Source organism: Eptesicus fuscus, chromosome 24 (genome assembly GCF_027574615.1).
Source record: "Eptesicus fuscus isolate TK198812 chromosome 24, DD_ASM_mEF_20220401, whole genome shotgun sequence".
Classification (NCBI taxonomy): Eukaryota; Metazoa; Chordata; class Mammalia; order Chiroptera; family Vespertilionidae; genus Eptesicus; species Eptesicus fuscus.
The window spans coordinates 9,505,860-9,523,707 of record NC_072496.1 but is presented as its reverse complement, the minus strand read 5'-3'; the positions used below and the strand labels follow the sequence as shown (position 1 = coordinate 9,523,707).

Genomic DNA, 17,848 nt, shown 5'->3' with positions numbered 1-17,848 from the left:
TTGCTTTTCAGAGAGAATAGAAGAGACAAAGGGAGTGAGAGAAATATGGATGTTAGAGCGACACATCCACTGGTTGCCTCCCACAGGAGCCCTGACTGGGGCGGGGAGCGAACCCAGGTACGTGCCCTTAACCAGGAATCAAACCCCAGACCCCTATGTGCACAGTCCAATACGCTAACCACTGAGCTACTGGCCAGGGCACTTTTGTACTTCTGATGTTGGTGACTTACTGTGCTACATGTCCCAGAGCACAGAGCTGTCGTGCGGTCTAGTGTCCCCAGAATGTGGGGCTGTGACGTGCCTTATGGAGAAGATAACGTGTGTTGGTGCACTTTGTTGAGGCCTGAGTTACAGGGTGTCGGCCGTGAGTTCCACGTTAATGAATGAACCATATACTAGTAGATGACACAAGATGCTTTAAAACACAAGCGGACCTAAAACAGGATTAGGTGTTGATGGACTGATGAAAATGTCTGGATCAGAGGCTCACAGGAACCTAAGCCTGTTTCTCCCTTGGGAGCAAGTATAGCATTGGCTCATTCAGTGTTTGCAGAAACTTTGTAGAACACAACTTTGGTGAAGAATAAAAATCCCAATCGAAAAAGAGCCCCTCAATGTTTGCATTAATATTTCAGTAAAAAAACTCTCCTTCGGTCATTTCCTTCCAAGATCATCAGTAGAGACAGAAATCCTGAGCCTCCACGCTGTCTAACAGGTCACAGCCACGTGTGTTTCTCTTTGCACAGAAAAGGAACCTCTCTTGAAAGCAGTCTGGCTTTCCAATGTGAGAGTCTAAGGGGGCACTGTTTAAACAAGAGTCTTGTGAGATTATGATTTTGAAAACTAGATTGTTTAAAATAACATGGACAGTACGAGCAATGACAATAAAAACGCGGCATAGGAATTTAAAAATAGCAGCACAAATCAGAACGCTTACCTTTCTTGCCCAAGTCAGATATTTTATTGAAAAAAAAAAATAGAGAGATTACAGTACGTAACAATCCAAACAAGGACAATTCAGGGTTGAGAGAAAGAAAACCTGAAAAAGCCCATTGTCTTCAGGAAATTCTGAATACAAAAAAGGGAGACCCGGGAAACAGTTTATGGCCGAATGCACTAGTTTCATGATAAACACACACACACAGCACATCTCCATCAGGTGAAACTCAATCACCTTTTTACAATTTAGAGAGGAGAGGCGGCTCTTACCATGGCTAAGCCATGTATCATCAATACCATGAAGCTAGCCTATCACTTGTAATAGCTTCTATAAAATACCACAGTGAGACTGCAATAAGCCTAGAAAATGGGCTACAAATCCCAGTGAAGCAAAAATAAAAATAGGTAAAACTGAACCAAGAACTGGAGAGCATTCATCCCGATTCATGACTGGTAAGGCAGAGTTCACAGGCCAAGGTTTTAAAGTGACGTGTTCAGATCCAAAAGACGGTCATTATACTAAATAAAAGCATTTATGTAATAATTCGGGGGGGGGGGGGGAGGCGGTGGTCGTAAATTCTCACGGCACAGGACATAGCACAAGAAAAGCTTACTTACAATTACATAACACCACAACATTGTACCTATAAGACATCACGTTAAATATGCGAAGATAGAGAGACACAATCTATCTTGGTCGTTTGCGATCTCCCCAGTTTAGACAAATAATCTAAAAGATGCCACACGTTTCAGATTGTAACAACTCTGGGTAAAAGGAGATGCCAACTTTAAGTTTCTTTTCCATCATCATATTGAAGTTAGCCATTAAATGCTGAATTAACAATCCACACAGTAATATAAAAATACATGTATGAAATCAGTTTTCCATCAATTATTGGAACATAACAAAAATAGTCATCATTTTACTAATAACCGTTCAGAAAAACGAAATGACCCGAACATTTCATATAGTGTCTAAATTCCGCCATCAGCAGAGCTGTTCCATTTCCCCTCTGCGCGGTGAGAGCGAGCTCATGCAAGTACTTCTGACACAGTGACACATGTGGTCTGTCATTCTAAGGACATGCACGCAGCTCTCACTTTTGAACATGACAACATGATTCAGAGTCGTACAGCGTTTGCTGAAATATCAGCTTTCACATGATTTCAATGCGCTCTAAGCTGAAAGGATCGTTGGGATTGCTTTCAGCTATCGGGCAAAGCGCATAATTTAAAAGGTAATAGTAAATAATTCTGCTAGCACACACTAGTTATCACAGCAGCTGGTTTAAAACTAGGGTGACGCAGGCAGTACAATGAATACCATAGTATAAAATACAATGAGTTTTCCATACAGAGCACATTACCCACGTAGGAAGCAAACTTAAACAAAATACAAACTCTGGCAAAAAACAAGCAACCTCACCTACTACGCATCCTAGCCCTTGTTAAAATACCCTGAGTAAAAGGCAAATACTTGAAACAATGCTGGTTATAGGCGATTTCTCTAAAAACGAACTTTAAACGTGAACGTGTGGCCATTTTTATTTACAACAGTCAGATAATGTAGAAATGAGCTCTTAGCCATTAGTCCATGACATAAACATTGAGGAATACTTATGTGACATCCAGACATTTTTAATTCTCTAGCTTTTGTCAGCAGTTTGGCAAAGCAGGTGATACACATGAATGGTTTCAATATTTTAAAAGTCATAAAAGAGAAAAATATATAAAATGTACAGTAGTTTCTACCCACCCCGGGCCCACCTAGGTCCCTAGAAAGCCGCCCAGCCAGGTTCGCTTCTGACTAAAGGAAGATCCCAGGCCTCCGGCAAACAGCCCCAGCTTTCCATCAAGGGGGCTCCCACTCACTGGTACTCCTCCAGGGGAGAGGACAGGAGCCAGGGTCCCTCGGGTGCCATTCCCCAGATGCTCAAAACGTAACTAATTTATTAGCATTAGCAGATTTGGTTTATAGGGGAATCTCACTGGTCCAGTTTGGAGCCTACAAAAAAATGGATTGTTTTTAAGTATAACATTGGAATACGAATAGGGGATGAGGATGTGGCTTTTTATTCCACAGAAATGGATACGTTTCCAAACATGACAAAAACTCAGACAGAAAGGCATGCCTACCATTGAAGGTGGGGTCCCTCCAGACTTTTTAATATTCTTGGAAGGCATTCCACGGAGGCGACTGAGTCTAGCTTGGAAACCTGGAAAATCAAATACCCAATTTAGGAGATCCTGTGATCACGGGAGCATAGGACAAGATCCTGTCAATTCCAGAAGTAAAAAAGTTGGAGCAGGGAAAACATCTCGAATGGTAGTGGGGGCGAAAGGCGAAACTCATACTTAAAAGATCTGAACAAATGGCAGGTCGGGTTCCAGTGTGGTCCGCACACAACTACCCACTTTTTACATCTCCGGGCATTTCTTTCCCCTCGATCCCCTTTCTGTCACCCCAGTGTGTTCACGATGGGCCTTCCTAACAGTCTGAAAGCATGAACATGTAGCTTTAGGTTCTTTCATGCCCATTTCAGCCTGTCCTCCCTCAACGACTAGCCCTGGACTGACAAAGCCCACCGTATCCGATGTGCTACTGACCTCTTCTCCCGGGATGCGACATGAGGGGGAAGGAACCCGTTAGGATACTTTCAAAGACGGGGTCTGGCAAGTGTCTGTCCAGCTCGGCGGGATCTTCCTTCTCCCACCAGGGAATGACCCCCGTGATGCCACACGCTCCGCCCGAGTCCTTTTCGTAAAACCAGTCACTCTGCTCATCGTCACCTGTGCAAACATGGGAAATGCCCCCAAAACTCAGTTGTATCATCCCAACAAGCACAGTGGTCAGGTTAATGCTTAAAAAGCACAAGACAGCAATTAAATTTGAATTTCAGATAAATGATTACTTTAATGGTTTTGTTTTTTTTGTTGATTTCAGAGAGTTACTGAGAGGGGGAGAGAGAGAGAAACATCAATGATGAGAGAGAATCATTGATCGGCTGCCTCCTGTATGCCCCCTACTGGGGATCGAGCCTGCAACCTGGACATGTTCCCTGACTGGGAATTCAACCCTGAACCCTAACCTCCTGGTTTATAGGTCAACACTCAACCACTGAGCCATGCCGGCCGGACAACGATTACTTTTTGATATAAATACAGGGTGTGGCAAGAGTAGGGTTACAGTTGTGAGTACACAAAAAGTTTGTTCTTGTATTATTATTTATTAATTAGTGTATTATTTTCCACATAAACTGTAAACCTACTTTTGCCCACCCTATATATAGTACTTGTACAGAATTTTTAGTCAAAATATTGCATGTGACATACTTATTTTAAAAAATAATTTGTTATTTATCTAAAATTCAAATTTAACTGGGGATCCTGTATTTTATCTGGCAATCATATAAACAGTCTATAAAAAAACCTCACAACTCTTCATTCTATCCCATAGCTTTACCTAAAAAATGTCTTTAACACTATAATAAGAATTGCCATCAACAATTACATATAAATAAAATCTTATGTGTTAGAACCAATGTAAAAAGTTAATCATCTGGCAAAACTGTAGGGAAATCCAAGGCAGTGGCTGCCCGTCCCACATTAAGGAAAAGTAAGCCTTAATCGCCTGCTGGGAAGGAAAAGATATAAGACTGTAGAGTTTGTTCTCTGCAGCAGATAATGGTGTATATTAGCTTCATTTCATGATTTCTATGGAGTGTAAAAGGGGAAACAATCATGAACAGATGTGACGAAGTGGAATTAATCTGATTAAGTTCATTATGAAATGGTTGTGAAAAAGTTGATTTTAAATGAAAAGTGACAATGCCACAGAGTTTACAATAAAACTACAATGGACTACAGCAATGTATTTACAAAATACAACACTATTCACAGTATATTCGAGAACATCCATGAGGATAATGATGGATCAATGTAAAATTCAATTTGAAATGTGCCAAAGATGTGAATCAACAGTATTTTGTGTGTGTGTGTTTTTAAGAACAATAAAGAGATGTATAAAAAGACAATAAATGCTAGCATAGTCAATGTTTTTCAAAGATTTGTAGGCTTATCAAAATGTTACTTTAAAAAGTTTTTTTTTAATTTAATTTCATTACCATAGTCAACATTTATAACTTTGGGGAGACATGTATTTTAATAATAATTTAGGTATATCTTAGCCCCAGAGTTCTACCATATTTCAGCAGAATATTAAGTTTAAAAAGGCTATGGTCTTTAAAACAGTTATATATCTATTTATCCAGGACTAATGGTTCATAAGTAAGCAAAATATGATTATGTAATAATAATTTAAAGCAATAAATTTCATTGTTTTCCTTGGAACTTACTAATTTCCTCTAAAGACTCGCAGGAAATGAAGTTAACATTCATGATTAAGTATTTGCATGTACACCTGCTGTTTTTTTCCTTCTAGAACAGGTAGTTTCACAATAATGCCCTGCTAACGTAGGAATAGCCCCAGGAAATTTCAAAAATAAAAAAGATCTAAGTGGTGAAACATTACTGTTTAACAGTTTACAATACTGAGCTTATGAAAATTGTCTAATCACAAACTAGATAGGACGCCTAAATGTCACAGCTGAATAAAAATGACAAACGACTTGCACATCCAACTTGAGAAATGCTTAAACAGGCCAAAATACATTTGAATCAGGAGGAGAGTGGGGACCAGTGTCTTGTGAACTTGCTACCAGAGCCACAATGGAAAAACTGAAGGGCTTTCTCGAGGAAGATAATCCTCCCGTAATACTATTAATAGCTCCACATCCTCGATTTTTGGGGATAATCAATTACTTCAGGTCATGAAGACAGGACACTCTCCTCCCACGCCAGAGAACCAACCCCACTCCACTGAGTAGCGTGTGTAAGGTAAAAGGATTGCAGTCGTCAACTTACGAAATAACTAGTAATAAGCGAAACTTGACAATGAAGGCGGTTTCCCAGAGAGGAAAAATGACATTTCAGTACCTTGCCTTCCCTCATCGTTGGTAAACAAGCCAGCATCGGTGCTGCTGAGGCTGCTGGAGTCGCTGCAGGAGGGAAGAGAGAGAAAAAGATCAAAAGAACAATTGATCTCCCGTGGTAACATTTTAAAGAGACCTGGCAGCTCAGGGGTGGAACTGGATGGAGCCTGACAAGATCTGAAAGGAAACGAGATGATTTTTTAAAATATCAAACTGCAACTATCCTGGTTCCATTCACAACTGAGCATATTATTTTTGGCACATGAAACCCTGGGAATCTAATGGGACCCTGTCAGTAAGCCAGATGTGACTGCAACGAGGTGCTGACATAATGGATGTGTTTTATTATCTGCTTTCATCAAATGCTCACCACTGCCTGCTCAGGCCGTGCGATTCGGCCCGAGCCTCTCCCCTGCACCAGATATGCAAGGGCCGGGGATGAAATGACTTTTCACAAGCACATCTGCCAAGATCCTGGAGAAGGCATCACTGAAGAGTTCACAACAACTCTCTTACTTGGCAAGGAAGGAAAAAGTTGACAAGGGAAACAATCCCTTACATCAAAGTTAAGGTCCCTGTGAGCTAACACTGAGCAAAAAGGAATATTACCACCGCAAAGGAGGGAGTAGGCAAAAATAACAGGTTCTCATGACTTCCACTGAAGTTCGAGAATATCAGAGTCAAAACAAACATGCAAATTAAAACAGACAGTAGACATTCAAATGACCTGAATAAACTGTCACTGTTTGGCCCAATAGCAGCAATGCTTATGTGATAATATAGTTTAAAAAACATACAAAACAAGTCACATGATAAGACAGGTTCGGCTTCTAGAGTAAATTGAATGATGTTCTTTAAAAATTCTCTTGTACTCCCCTCTAACTATAATTCTTAATTTACCAATCAGAAAATTACTCCTCCCCGCCCCCCCAGCTGATCCAGTAACAAGTAGAACTCGGTAACCTAACTTATTTAAAAAAACAAACATCCCAATCAGTTTTAAAATATTTAAATTGATACTTTAGGAATAAAACTAGAGATGATATTTAAATCCAAACATATTTTCTGATTATAAAATATTTCAGTTTTTGATTTAAAAAAATAAATATAAACATTAAAAAAATATACGTGACACATTTTCCCAAGGAACTCTGAATTAGTACCTTTCCCTCTAACTTTCTTCAAATTCAGAGAATCTGTGAAGCTCCCTGTACTGCAAAAGTTTTAATGAAAGAAAATAAGACTTTCTAAGAGCATCAAATGCATGTTTTCTTATTTAATATCATATATACTCTTTCTCTCTCTCTCTAAAATATATTCTTACTGATTTCAGAAAAGAAGGGAGAGAGAGATAGAAACATCAATGATGAGAATCATTGATCAGCTGCCTCCTGCACGCCCCTAGTGGGGATCGAGCCCACAACCCGGGCATGTGCCCTGACCTGGAATCAAACTGTGACCTCCTGGTTTATAGGTCGACGCTCAACCACTGAGTCACACTGGCCAGGCTCAATTCTTATTTATAAATTCGTTCCAAGGACATATATAGCTTGAAAAGCTTTGGAAGTAGTTTCAAAAAAACCTAGCTTTTAAGTAACAAGAAAACAGTTATAGAAGAAAGTTTAAATTAAAAGAAAAAAATTTTGTTTTAATTTATTCAAGAGTGGAAACATCCTCTATGAAAATGTATACCTTGACTGTGGATGGCTGGGTGGCCTTATTACACCTTAGGTACTCAAATGCTTTTTACAATGAAGAGAAAGAGAGTTTCATCTCATTTCTCTCCCAGGGTAGATGTGTCAATAGAAGGCGGACATCAATAAAAGGAGGGGCTTGCACAATCAATCCAGAAAGCGAGCAATCTATGAATAATCCAGAACCAAGTACTTATCTCCTCTGCCACACACCCTTCCTCCCAGCCAGTGAGCAAGATAATTACTCTCAAGTCAAGCTAAGTGTGTGTCGCCCCCCCCCCCCCCCCCCCCCCCCCCCCCCCCCGTCACAGTGGCCCAGTGCTGACATACAAAGCATACAAATAATTCTCGCTCTGGTATAAAAGTGACAACTTTCTTGGAAGAAAAGCAGAAACTGTAAATTTCTCAAAGCCTTCCTGAAACATTTTTTAAAGTAATTTTTACTTCTTTAGAAAAATTGCATACATGGTAAGCCATCTGTAAAAAAGGCCCATTCTATAAAATTTTACCAGGTCCTACTCATATCTGCAATCATAATCATATTTACAGAAAAAATATATATATTCTACATATATACATATATATGTGTGTATAGATTCCATAGCTCGCAATCCACATGATAAAAATGCCAGTCCTACAAATTATAAAATCAAATACTTTTGCCCAGACCATTTGTAAGGAATGTTTTTTCGGCATCACAATTCCGCATTTGGTTTTGAGGACACAACTGAAAGGATAAATAATGTCAATACTTTCTCATTTCCTGCAAGTAGCATTAGTTCTGTGTAACAGAAAAATGACCACTTACCTTTGGATGCTGTTAAAATAGGACTTAGCGTTGTGCTTTACCGTCTTTCCAGCATGGATGGTTTACACCAAGCATGTCAAACTCATGGCCCATGGGCCACATGCCTCGTTTATTTGGCTTGTGTTAGCCTTTGAGTTTGACATGCTTGGTTTAGACCCGTGGTCAGCAAACTGCGGCTCGCGAGCCACATGCGGCTCTTTGGCCCCTTGAGTGTGGCTCTTCCACAAAATGCCACGGCCTGGGCGAGTCTATTTTGAAGAAGTGGCATTAGAAGAAGTTTAAGTTTAAAAAATTTGGCTCTCCAAAGAAATTTCAATCGTTGTACTGTTGATATTTGGCTCTGTGGACTAATGAGTTTGCTGACCACTGGTTTAGATTAACCATCAGTGGATCACTGGTTTTCTCCTTTGTCTAATGACAATTCCAGGGGTTCCAGATGGTGAGGTGGGCTTTACAATTCATAAGTGATCAGAATTCCTAGCAAGCTAGACTTAAAATTCCAAGCCACACGGGTTGAAGTGCTATTAACTCTTGATTCTCGGTAATCAGAATAAACTGAAAGCCCTGGCCAGTGCGGCTCAGGTCGCTGGTTTGATTCCCAGTCAGGGCACATGCCCTGGTTGGGGCTGGATTCCCGGTAGGGGGTGTACAGGCAGGAGGCAGCCTATCTATGTTTCGCTCTCTTCCTCTCCCTTCCTCTCTCTCTAAAAAAAAAAAAAAAAAAAAAAGCAACAAAAAAAATTTAAAAAAAGAATAAACTGAAAAAATTGTGAAACTAAAGAGAACCAATACTAAAACTCTGTAATTAAACAAATAATTATAAACCCAATCCTAGGAATTACCAATGTGCTATTATCCAAATGCACATCCTTTTCCTTTGAAAATCTATTCCCTTTTCTCTTTGTAGCTGAAAATAAGTCATTATGACACAATCAAAAGGCTGTGTAAAATCAAATAAGCAATTCTGCTTTGGGCTGAACATCATAAATTATAAGGAAATATGACCATGGTTCAACAGTAATGTCACTACCATTATTATAAATTATCATTATTCTAAAAAAAATAATAATTAAAATACAAAACACATCCAACCACAACACGGTACCCACGCGCCCTTCTAAGTAGGAAACAGGAAAGCCACCTTTCGCTCATGAGCTCGTCGGAGACCTTCTGCTCTTCGTATTCCATCTTGTCCTTGTTGGTCTGGCTCAGCTCCTCGCTGTCTAAAACCACGCCTTCGTCTTGGGTTTTGGGGCCCTGTCTGGGGAGTCTCAGCTTCCGCTTCTTGACCTTGCTTTTGGTAAACTCCGGGTACTGGTACGCCCGGTCGTGGTCCATGTCCTGGTCCCTGCAGCCGTCGGGGGGCTGGGTCATGGGGCGCTTGCACGTGTCCTGCGGCAGGTCCACGGCCATGCGCTTCACCTTCCTCCGGCGCCGCAGGCTCCGGCTCCCCAGGCCGTCCAAGGCCAAGTCCGCCTCGTGCCACAGCGGCCGCTTCCCCCGCACGCCGCTGTTCAGGGTGGACGCCGGCCTGCGCTTGGCCACCAGCATCTGGTCGTCCGAGTCGCTGTGATCCTTCTTGTGGCTGGTGGGGTTCTCCCTGTAGTCCTTGCCCGGCTCTTCCAGGCTGGAGTCCGAGCCTTCACTCAGGCCGTGGCCGGCCTCCCACGGGTGATGCGTGTTGTAGGACCTCCGCTTCCTCCCCCTCCTCTTCCTGGCCTGGCGTTTCAGGGGGCAGGACAGACTCCGGGCGTGGTCCCCCGTCTCCGCAAAGCCGCCGCGGGCCTGCTCCGAGCTCTCCTCCAAGGCCGACACAAGGTCGTGCACCAGTTCTTCCATGGTCCGGCTGAAATGCCTGGGTTTTAAAGAAAGAAAAATGGGTCAACAACACAGTCAGGCCGAAACCGGTTTGGCTCGGTGGATAGAGCATCGGCCTGCGGACTGAGGGGTCCCAGGTTCGATTCCGGTCAAGGGCACATCCCGGGTAGGGGGCGTGCAGGAGGCAGCTGATGGATGTTTCTCTCTCATCGATGTTTCTAACTATCTCTCTCCCTTCCTTTCTGTGAAAAATCAATAAAATATATAAAACAAAACAAACAAAACAAAAAAACAGTCAGCATTAGTCATGTTAGCCTAGCATGTGACTGCTGACGATTTGGTCTACATCTGATCAAAATTAATAGTTATGACAAAGTAACATTTAAAAGCAATTTAATGTTCCTCTCCAAGGTATGAGAGTTGTAAATATTCTTGTATAAGTTCTTTGATTAAACCCAGGAATTAGGTCAAGAGGGAGTGCGCCTATCAGCAATGAAAGGTCTCAGGAATTTTATATCTTTCCTGGGTGATTATGGAGAAGTTACTTCTGTTTCGGAAGCTGAGCTTTAGTCTATGCCTGGCCTTGAAGGCCAGCTTTCCGGGATGGGACACAGAGAACTCTCTAGTCCCCACCCCACACAGGCCTCAGCTCACCACACACCCTGCAGTCCCCGCCAGGACAGGACAGGGAGATGGAGAGTGACGGGCCCTTTAAGGTTTGTAATATATGTGCAAAGAGTTTAATCAGACGTAAGGCATATATTCACACCACACTCATCTGGGAACCCAGTGACACAGAAACTATGTTCAAATTCAACGGGAGCCTCGCTGTTCGAAAATGGCCCATCATTTTTCTTAGAGTTCATCTGAAAGTCTCTTGGCCTTCTTAGATTATTATTTTAATAAAAATGAACAGAAGCCTTTGAATTGTATCCTCAGTGAGGAAATGATCCGCTAGCTGGCAAGGACAGACACCCGTATTCTTTGGGAATGTTTATAAATTACACTGATCCTCTGGAACTAACTCTGGAAGATTCTAGATCAGCTGATGGTGACGGAGGGCCCAGGACTCCGATTTTATTTCTTAAACATTACAGGTAATTCAAATATGAAGATCATGAACAATCACATTAACAAGATACTCAAAGGATTTACTAGTAGTTAAGTAGATGTGTCAGGTAAGGGCATACTATTGAAGGTGGTTTAAAGGTTTCCATAAATATGGATGCTAAGAAGCTATAGCAAGATCAAGGAGTGCCCAGCCATGATTTCGGTAGAAGGTGGAAGATAGAGGGAAAAAGGAGTTGGAAGAGTCACATTTTTAAATCAGTCACCTGTCCCACAAGTCAGTATGGACACAGCAAGAGCAGACCAGTCTACACAGCACATTCTGTCTCCCTTTCTTAACAAGGTATTGCAGAGTGAAACATTTTAAGAAAGGTACCCTGGAGAGGATATCAGATGGAAGTGTCTTACAGTGTTCCAGATACAGTGTTCTAGAAGTACTTAGAGATCAAAGTATTCTAATTGTAGATTATACAATTCTACAGTCTATGGCAGGGGTAGGCACACTTTTCTGTAAAGGGCCTGATGGTAAACCTCTTAGACTCTGCAGGTTAGTGGGTCTCTGTCAAAACTATCAACCTTCACCATCATAAGGGGAACAATACCTCAGGCGATACATGAGCGAATGGGTGTGGGTGTGCTCTAACTAAATTTATTTACAAACCAGGTGATGGCAGGCCATGGTTTGCTGACTCCAGCTTTATAGACTCTCTGTAGTCTATAACTTCAGACACTTGCAAATTCCCGATAGTAACTTTCAACTTTGTCTTTTCATTTTAATGAGAACCTAAAAACAAACACCTTGTGATCCAACTGGACCTACCACGTATGAGGCAACGCATGCACAATGCTTGACAAATCACAGATGCTTGACAAATCATAGATGGGAAAAACAAAACAAAACTGTTGGGTGAGCAAACTAATGAATGACTAAATAAATGAACTAGCAGCCAAGGAAAAATAGGACTGACTAAAAATTTAGCAATTCAGGTTTCCAAACTTCTGCCACATTAACAAGATACTCTAAGTGGTTAGTTAATAAGTGTGCCAGGTAAGGGCATACTGTTGAAGGTGGCTTAAAGGTTTCCATAAATATGGATGCTAAGGAGCTATAGCAAGAGCAGTGAGTCATATGCCCAAAATCATACCGGCCATTGCTTTGATTTCTAATTGTTGAAACAGAAATTTAACTCAAACAAACCTGACAACCTGAAATTAAAGACAATAAAAAAGAGTTGTTATTTAAAAATGAACATATTCCACTATGCAGTTTTCCAGACCTAAAAATATAGATAGAATAAAAATACCAAATAGGAATGAAACTATAGAAACAAAGGTCCCAAATCAACAGTTCAATGTTTTTTTTTAAAAGCAAAGCCACATAGTTAAATAGATAGTATTGTTCAATATGCTAATTATCAAGGAGTTAATTTTTAAAATTTGTCTAGTTCAATCTTTAAATATACTTCCTCCAAAACCCCAGAAATAGACTTTAAGTATAAATTATTAATAATTTAAAAATAAAGAAAAGTGTATCTAAGTACTAAATGTTATTTGTCCACCAAATGAATAAAAACTTAAAAAGTTAACAGTAGATGAACCAATTTAGATATATTTTGGATCCTAATTTCAAAATTGTATGTGAGTGCTGAGGCAGGAAGTGGTAGACACTCAGCTATTATAACATTTTTTTATAAAAACATAATATGAATCTCTTACAAGATTTACTTGAACAAAACGTATATATTCCTTTCCCGACACATAAAAAGTCACAGGATCTTTATTAATTGTATAAAACTTTCCTTCCTTAAGCTTCTTTACTATAAAATATTATCAGTTCTACTTTGCAAATTGTTAACAAAGAGATAAATTACCCAATTGGTGCCTAAAAGCAGTAGTCAAGGTGAGAGTTAAATACATAGGAATTCCAGGTTGGTTAACAAATCCAGGCATTTTCTTTCCAGTTCACATATTCCTTAAGATATTGCACATTTACATAGGCAGTATACGTGGATTGTTTAAGAATTTTTGTAAATATACTGGAATCATACTGCAAATGACACTTGGGAACGTTACTTAAATTATATTTGCCTCGCTCACCATCTATAAAATGCAATAATAAAAATAAAATCTCAAAAGATTTTACATAAGATGATATGTATGTAACACCTGCCACCGAGTAACAACTTAGTAGTAGCATCCGCAAGGGGCACTGGGATTTCACCACTGGCATGAAACTTACAAGCATAGTATAGTAAATGTCCCATCAATGAATAAAAAAAAGTCCAGTAAGAAATGATGAATGACAGGATGGCTGTGCAGATAAACTAGAAAATAAAGGTTCCAGCTGTCTGGAACACATTCATTCTGCCAAATCAAGCATGATTTTAAGAATTTCATTCAAAAACACTGATTAAGTGCTAGGCACTATTTTATACTCCGGTGTCATAAGGGTGAGTCGTATGCTGCCAAATGAAAACAGGGTAGGCTCTTTAAAAGAGAACTGTATTATAAAGAGGTGCCTAACCAGGATTTCGGTAGAAGGTGGGAGAGGAAGGAAATGGAAGAGTCACATTTTTAAATTAAATAGTCACCTGTCCCAAAGTCAGTATCAACACAGCAAGAGCAGACCAGTCTACACAGCACATTTTGTCTCCCTTCCCTTAAAAAGAGCTTGAATAGTGAAACACTAAGAAAGATACCCTGGAGAAGTTATTCCAGGTGATGGAAGTCTTATATCTTGTTCGGTGTGGTGGTTACACAGCATATCCATTGCCAAAACAAAAAATTCTAAACACTTAAGAAATATATGTTTTACTCTAAGCTAAATCACATCACCATTGTAAAAAAAAAAAGAAAAAAAAAAAAAAAAAAATGTGCTCCCTGCTTTTCTGAATGGAAAATGTGAGAATTTAAAAGGTGCATAAACAATCTATATTCGTTACAAAATGAACCACAGGATGATCTGATCACTTTCCAAACAAGATATTCTTTTAACTTCTCAGATGAGAAATAACTGGGATTCCCTGTGTTCTCGTTGGTTGCCTAATCTAGGAATGGAAATACTTTTTTTTTTTTTTTGTGGCCACATTCCACCTGTTGTTCAACACTTGCTGTTTGAGGCTTCATTGTCAGTGGGAACTCTGCTTGCTTGTTTCACTGCTTGCCTTGGGTATGCTTGGAGGAAAAGAACGTGGGAGGAAATAGGAATAGATAGGCATTGGAGTTTTCAACTGGAAATCCATCACCCAGTCCCCAGCTCCAGGACTGAAAAGTGCATGGCGCTGTTGGACAAGTCACTCCAGTTTTCTGTGCCAGTGATAATCTTCTACCACAGGGCTGTCCTAAGGGTACGGTGGAAGCACTCTGAAGAGTCAAGGCAATATATCCTTCTACAGTGACATGGGTTGACAAGACACTGTAGAGGTAGTCAAGCCCCAGACTTAATCCTGGCATTTACATGTCCTTAGGGAACTCCCTTACCTATCTCATTTGAACTAGAATGGAATGTTCAAGGGACAGAAACAGTTACTCCCACTCCAAAAAAATAGGGGGGGGGGGGGCCTGGAGGGTGAGATCTACTAAACTTGGTTCCTCTACTAATCTCTGGAATTTGATCTGATATGACCTAGTCCATTTTAAAAGGTAAATGCGGGCATTAGGCCTGGATTCAGATCCACGCTTCCGGTCCCTAATCCTGTCACCCATCCCTGGGAAGTGAACTGCCCCAGGAGTACAGAAAGCTTTGCCCCTGAAATACCGCGGCGTGTCAGACAAGCAACCAGCCAGCGTTCACCGCATTCCTTCACAGATCTCCCGCACCCCTCCCTCAGATCGCGTGCACCCCGGCACGCGTGGGAGCCAGGCCTGCCTCCGGGCCGCCCGCCACCCCTCCCTCCCCCTTCCACGCCAGGTCCGGCGGCCTCGGGCCAGAACCCCGTCCGGTGTCGCATCCCCAGGGCCGCCAGCCTCACCAGCGGTTCCCGGCGGCTGGAGCTCCGATCGGTGGGCGCCCGGCGGCCCCGAACATTAACGACACCCAGGAGCCTAGCCTCGAGGCTCAGGCCCGAGAACTGACTCCAATCAGCGCCACCCCAGCGACTGGCACGGAGCAGTTCAGCATTTTGAGCGGAGCTTCCGGGAACCCCAGGGAGGCGGAAACCGGAAGTCGGGAGCAACCACCCGTCCTCTCCCCGCACCACACTGTCTGCCTCACCTCTGATCTCCTGATTTTACTCACAGAGGCAACGAAAGTAAATGCTGTTCCTACTCAAAATATATTGTGTTTTTTTCTAATATTTTAGAAACAATCGGGGTGGAAAAAAGTGGAGTAATCCAAAATTGGACCCCCCCCGGGATCTGCCTTTTGGTTTGGCCCGGTTGCCTAGGAGACCGAGAGCAACATGAGCAGGAAAGCAGACGCCAGAGGCGATGGCCACGCTAGCCCGGCTGCAGGCGCGGTCCGCGCTGTTAGGACATCAGTACTACTTTAGAAACAGGTAAGCCATCCTCCAGGGCACCGCTCAGAGCCGGCGTGGCCCTTAGGCAGCTGGTTTTCAGCAGAGGTTTCCTAACAACAAGTTTTATCATTCAAGAAGCTTACACCTGCCCTTCATTTGTTGGCTGCGAACATCATCACAATTTGAAAAGTAGTCACCATACAGCGGATTATACTTAGGGAGTGGAGGGGGGCGTGGATATCATCTTGACATGATTTAAGTAAAAGCCCGGCGTAAATGAAATTGTAAAATGAAGTATTGGGTTTTTTTTTTTTACATCATCACTCCGCAGTTTGATGAAAAGAGGTTTAATAACCTGATTGGGGTAACCTGGGCTCCCCTATCTGGGTGAGCTAGCGTGTCCCCCATACCTGGGAATTTGTGCCTCCGTTATTTCAAAAACATCATTGAACTCTGTTCTGTGACGCGTTTGTCTCCCTAAATGGACAGTATCTAAACTATTCGGGAAAATTGGTATCAGTATATTAATTAATAGGAGAAGGCTTACTAGGCACGTGGACGATCATCTGAGCACAAAGTATAGATTAGGCATAGTGTCTTCCTTTAAGGAGGTTGACATCCTTGAGACCTAAGAGTGAAATGATATTCAAAAACTAATAATTTTGCACATCAATATATCTTATAATAGAGGGCAGCTAATATTGGAATTTTATTCCTGGTATCTAAAATAGTTACAAGTTATATGATAATGAGAAGGAAGGAAAAGCTACTGGGTTTTTAATCTAGTATTTATTTAGTAGCCAATACGTAGAATACAGAGAAAGCACAGTATGTTAATGTGCAAAATGCATATCTTTGCATATTACTTAACAGATATTTAACCACACATTTTTTCATTTTCTATTTATTGTCAGTTAATTTGTGGCCACTGATGATGCTCAGGGATATAGTGTTATCCAGGGTTATAGTGCTTATTTCTAGTTGATGATGAAGTGACTAGAAACTTCCAGCTTTTTCTCGATGTTTTATTACATTCCCATTAATACTTTTGATCTTTCATCATTAATAATTCATTTAGTATTCATTGTGATAATACTGATTATAATAAATTTATTTCAAATTCATGTAGATGTCATATTTTATTCACTGCTATAGGATTTTCATCATAATTTGGAACTAATTAATATACCATTAAAATAAAGTGTTACCCACATTTTTCATTTTAACCATAAAATGTCTAGAAGTTCATGACATATTGTATGAGTATTCAGCAGCCCAGTGGTAATCCAAATACCTGTAAATTTCATTTTAAGCAGTTTTTTAAAAAGGAGCAACAGATAAATGTGTATAGAAGTCAAATTTTAGCACATAAGTTAAAACTTAGCAGTAAGTGAACTACTAGATATTTTTTAAATGTTTCTTTTTAAGATATATATTCTAATAAGTATAGTACAATACATGTGCTTGGATTTATATACATTATTATTTATAACTCCAAAATAAAACAATTTAATTTTGCTCTTGACTGTGTATTATATGTTAACATTATTACCAGGAGATATTAGAAGACATAAACTCAAAGTAGATAATTTGATTGCTTATCTTTTGCATGTCTAACAACAATTATAAGGGTAAGTTGAAACTACACATTAGTTCAAAGGACATATTAGCTGTATCTATACACCTATTAATACTTTTTCTCCCTCTTTTGCAAAGGTAGTCAGTGTTTATTATTGGTGGAAAAGAAGAGACAGCTATGCTCAGTCATTTTAATAGAGAACATTAAGAAAAAGGAAAATAGATCTACCGTGATATTAAATGTTGATGGCAACCGTGGGTTAAATAACCATAAGAAACCATTTAATCCTATTATCATGACTTTCACTTCTCATCAGCCTTACTGAGTGAAGTTATTCTTTCCTTCTCTTCCTCATGCTTCTTTGTTGTTGTCTTTTTAAAATATGGTTTTATTGATTTGAGAGAGAGAGGGAGGGAGGGAGATGGGGAGAAAGCGGGGGCGGGGGGGAGAGAGATAGAAACATCGATGAGATAGAAACATGGCTGGCTTTTGCA

General features: G+C 40.6%; 2 protein-coding genes across 3 annotated transcripts in view; one reads left to right on the top strand and one right to left on the bottom strand.

Annotated features, from left to right (window-relative positions):
- The window catches only part of GPATCH2 (G-patch domain containing 2), an 86,298-nt gene extending 70,848 nt beyond the window's left edge, over positions 1-15,450 (bottom strand). The window contains exons 1-6 of one of the 2 annotated variants that reach the window (XM_028158062.2): positions 15,290-15,450; positions 9,574-10,287; positions 5,935-5,996; positions 3,547-3,729; positions 3,076-3,155; positions 947-2,944 (exon numbers count right to left, since the gene is read on the bottom strand). In XM_028158062.2, coding sequence (XP_028013863.2) covers positions 2,912-2,944; positions 3,076-3,155; positions 3,547-3,729; positions 5,935-5,996; positions 9,574-10,287; positions 15,290-15,345 — 1,128 coding nt within the window. In that variant the 5' untranslated portion in view covers positions 15,346-15,450 and the 3' untranslated portion in view covers positions 947-2,911. Of the gene's footprint in view, positions 1-946; positions 2,945-3,075; positions 3,156-3,546; positions 3,730-5,934; positions 5,997-9,573; positions 10,288-15,289 lie in introns of those variants that run through there. The other variant, XM_008149826.3, reaches the window with a different exon arrangement.
- Positions 15,451-15,686: 236 nt separating this feature from the next.
- Positions 15,687-17,848, top strand: part of SPATA17 (spermatogenesis associated 17) — a 62,281-nt gene continuing 60,119 nt past the window's right edge. The window contains exon 1 of the mRNA XM_054712907.1: positions 15,687-15,814. Within this exon, the coding sequence (XP_054568882.1) occupies positions 15,747-15,814 (68 nt within the window). The 5' untranslated portion in view covers positions 15,687-15,746. The remainder of the gene's footprint in view (positions 15,815-17,848) is intronic.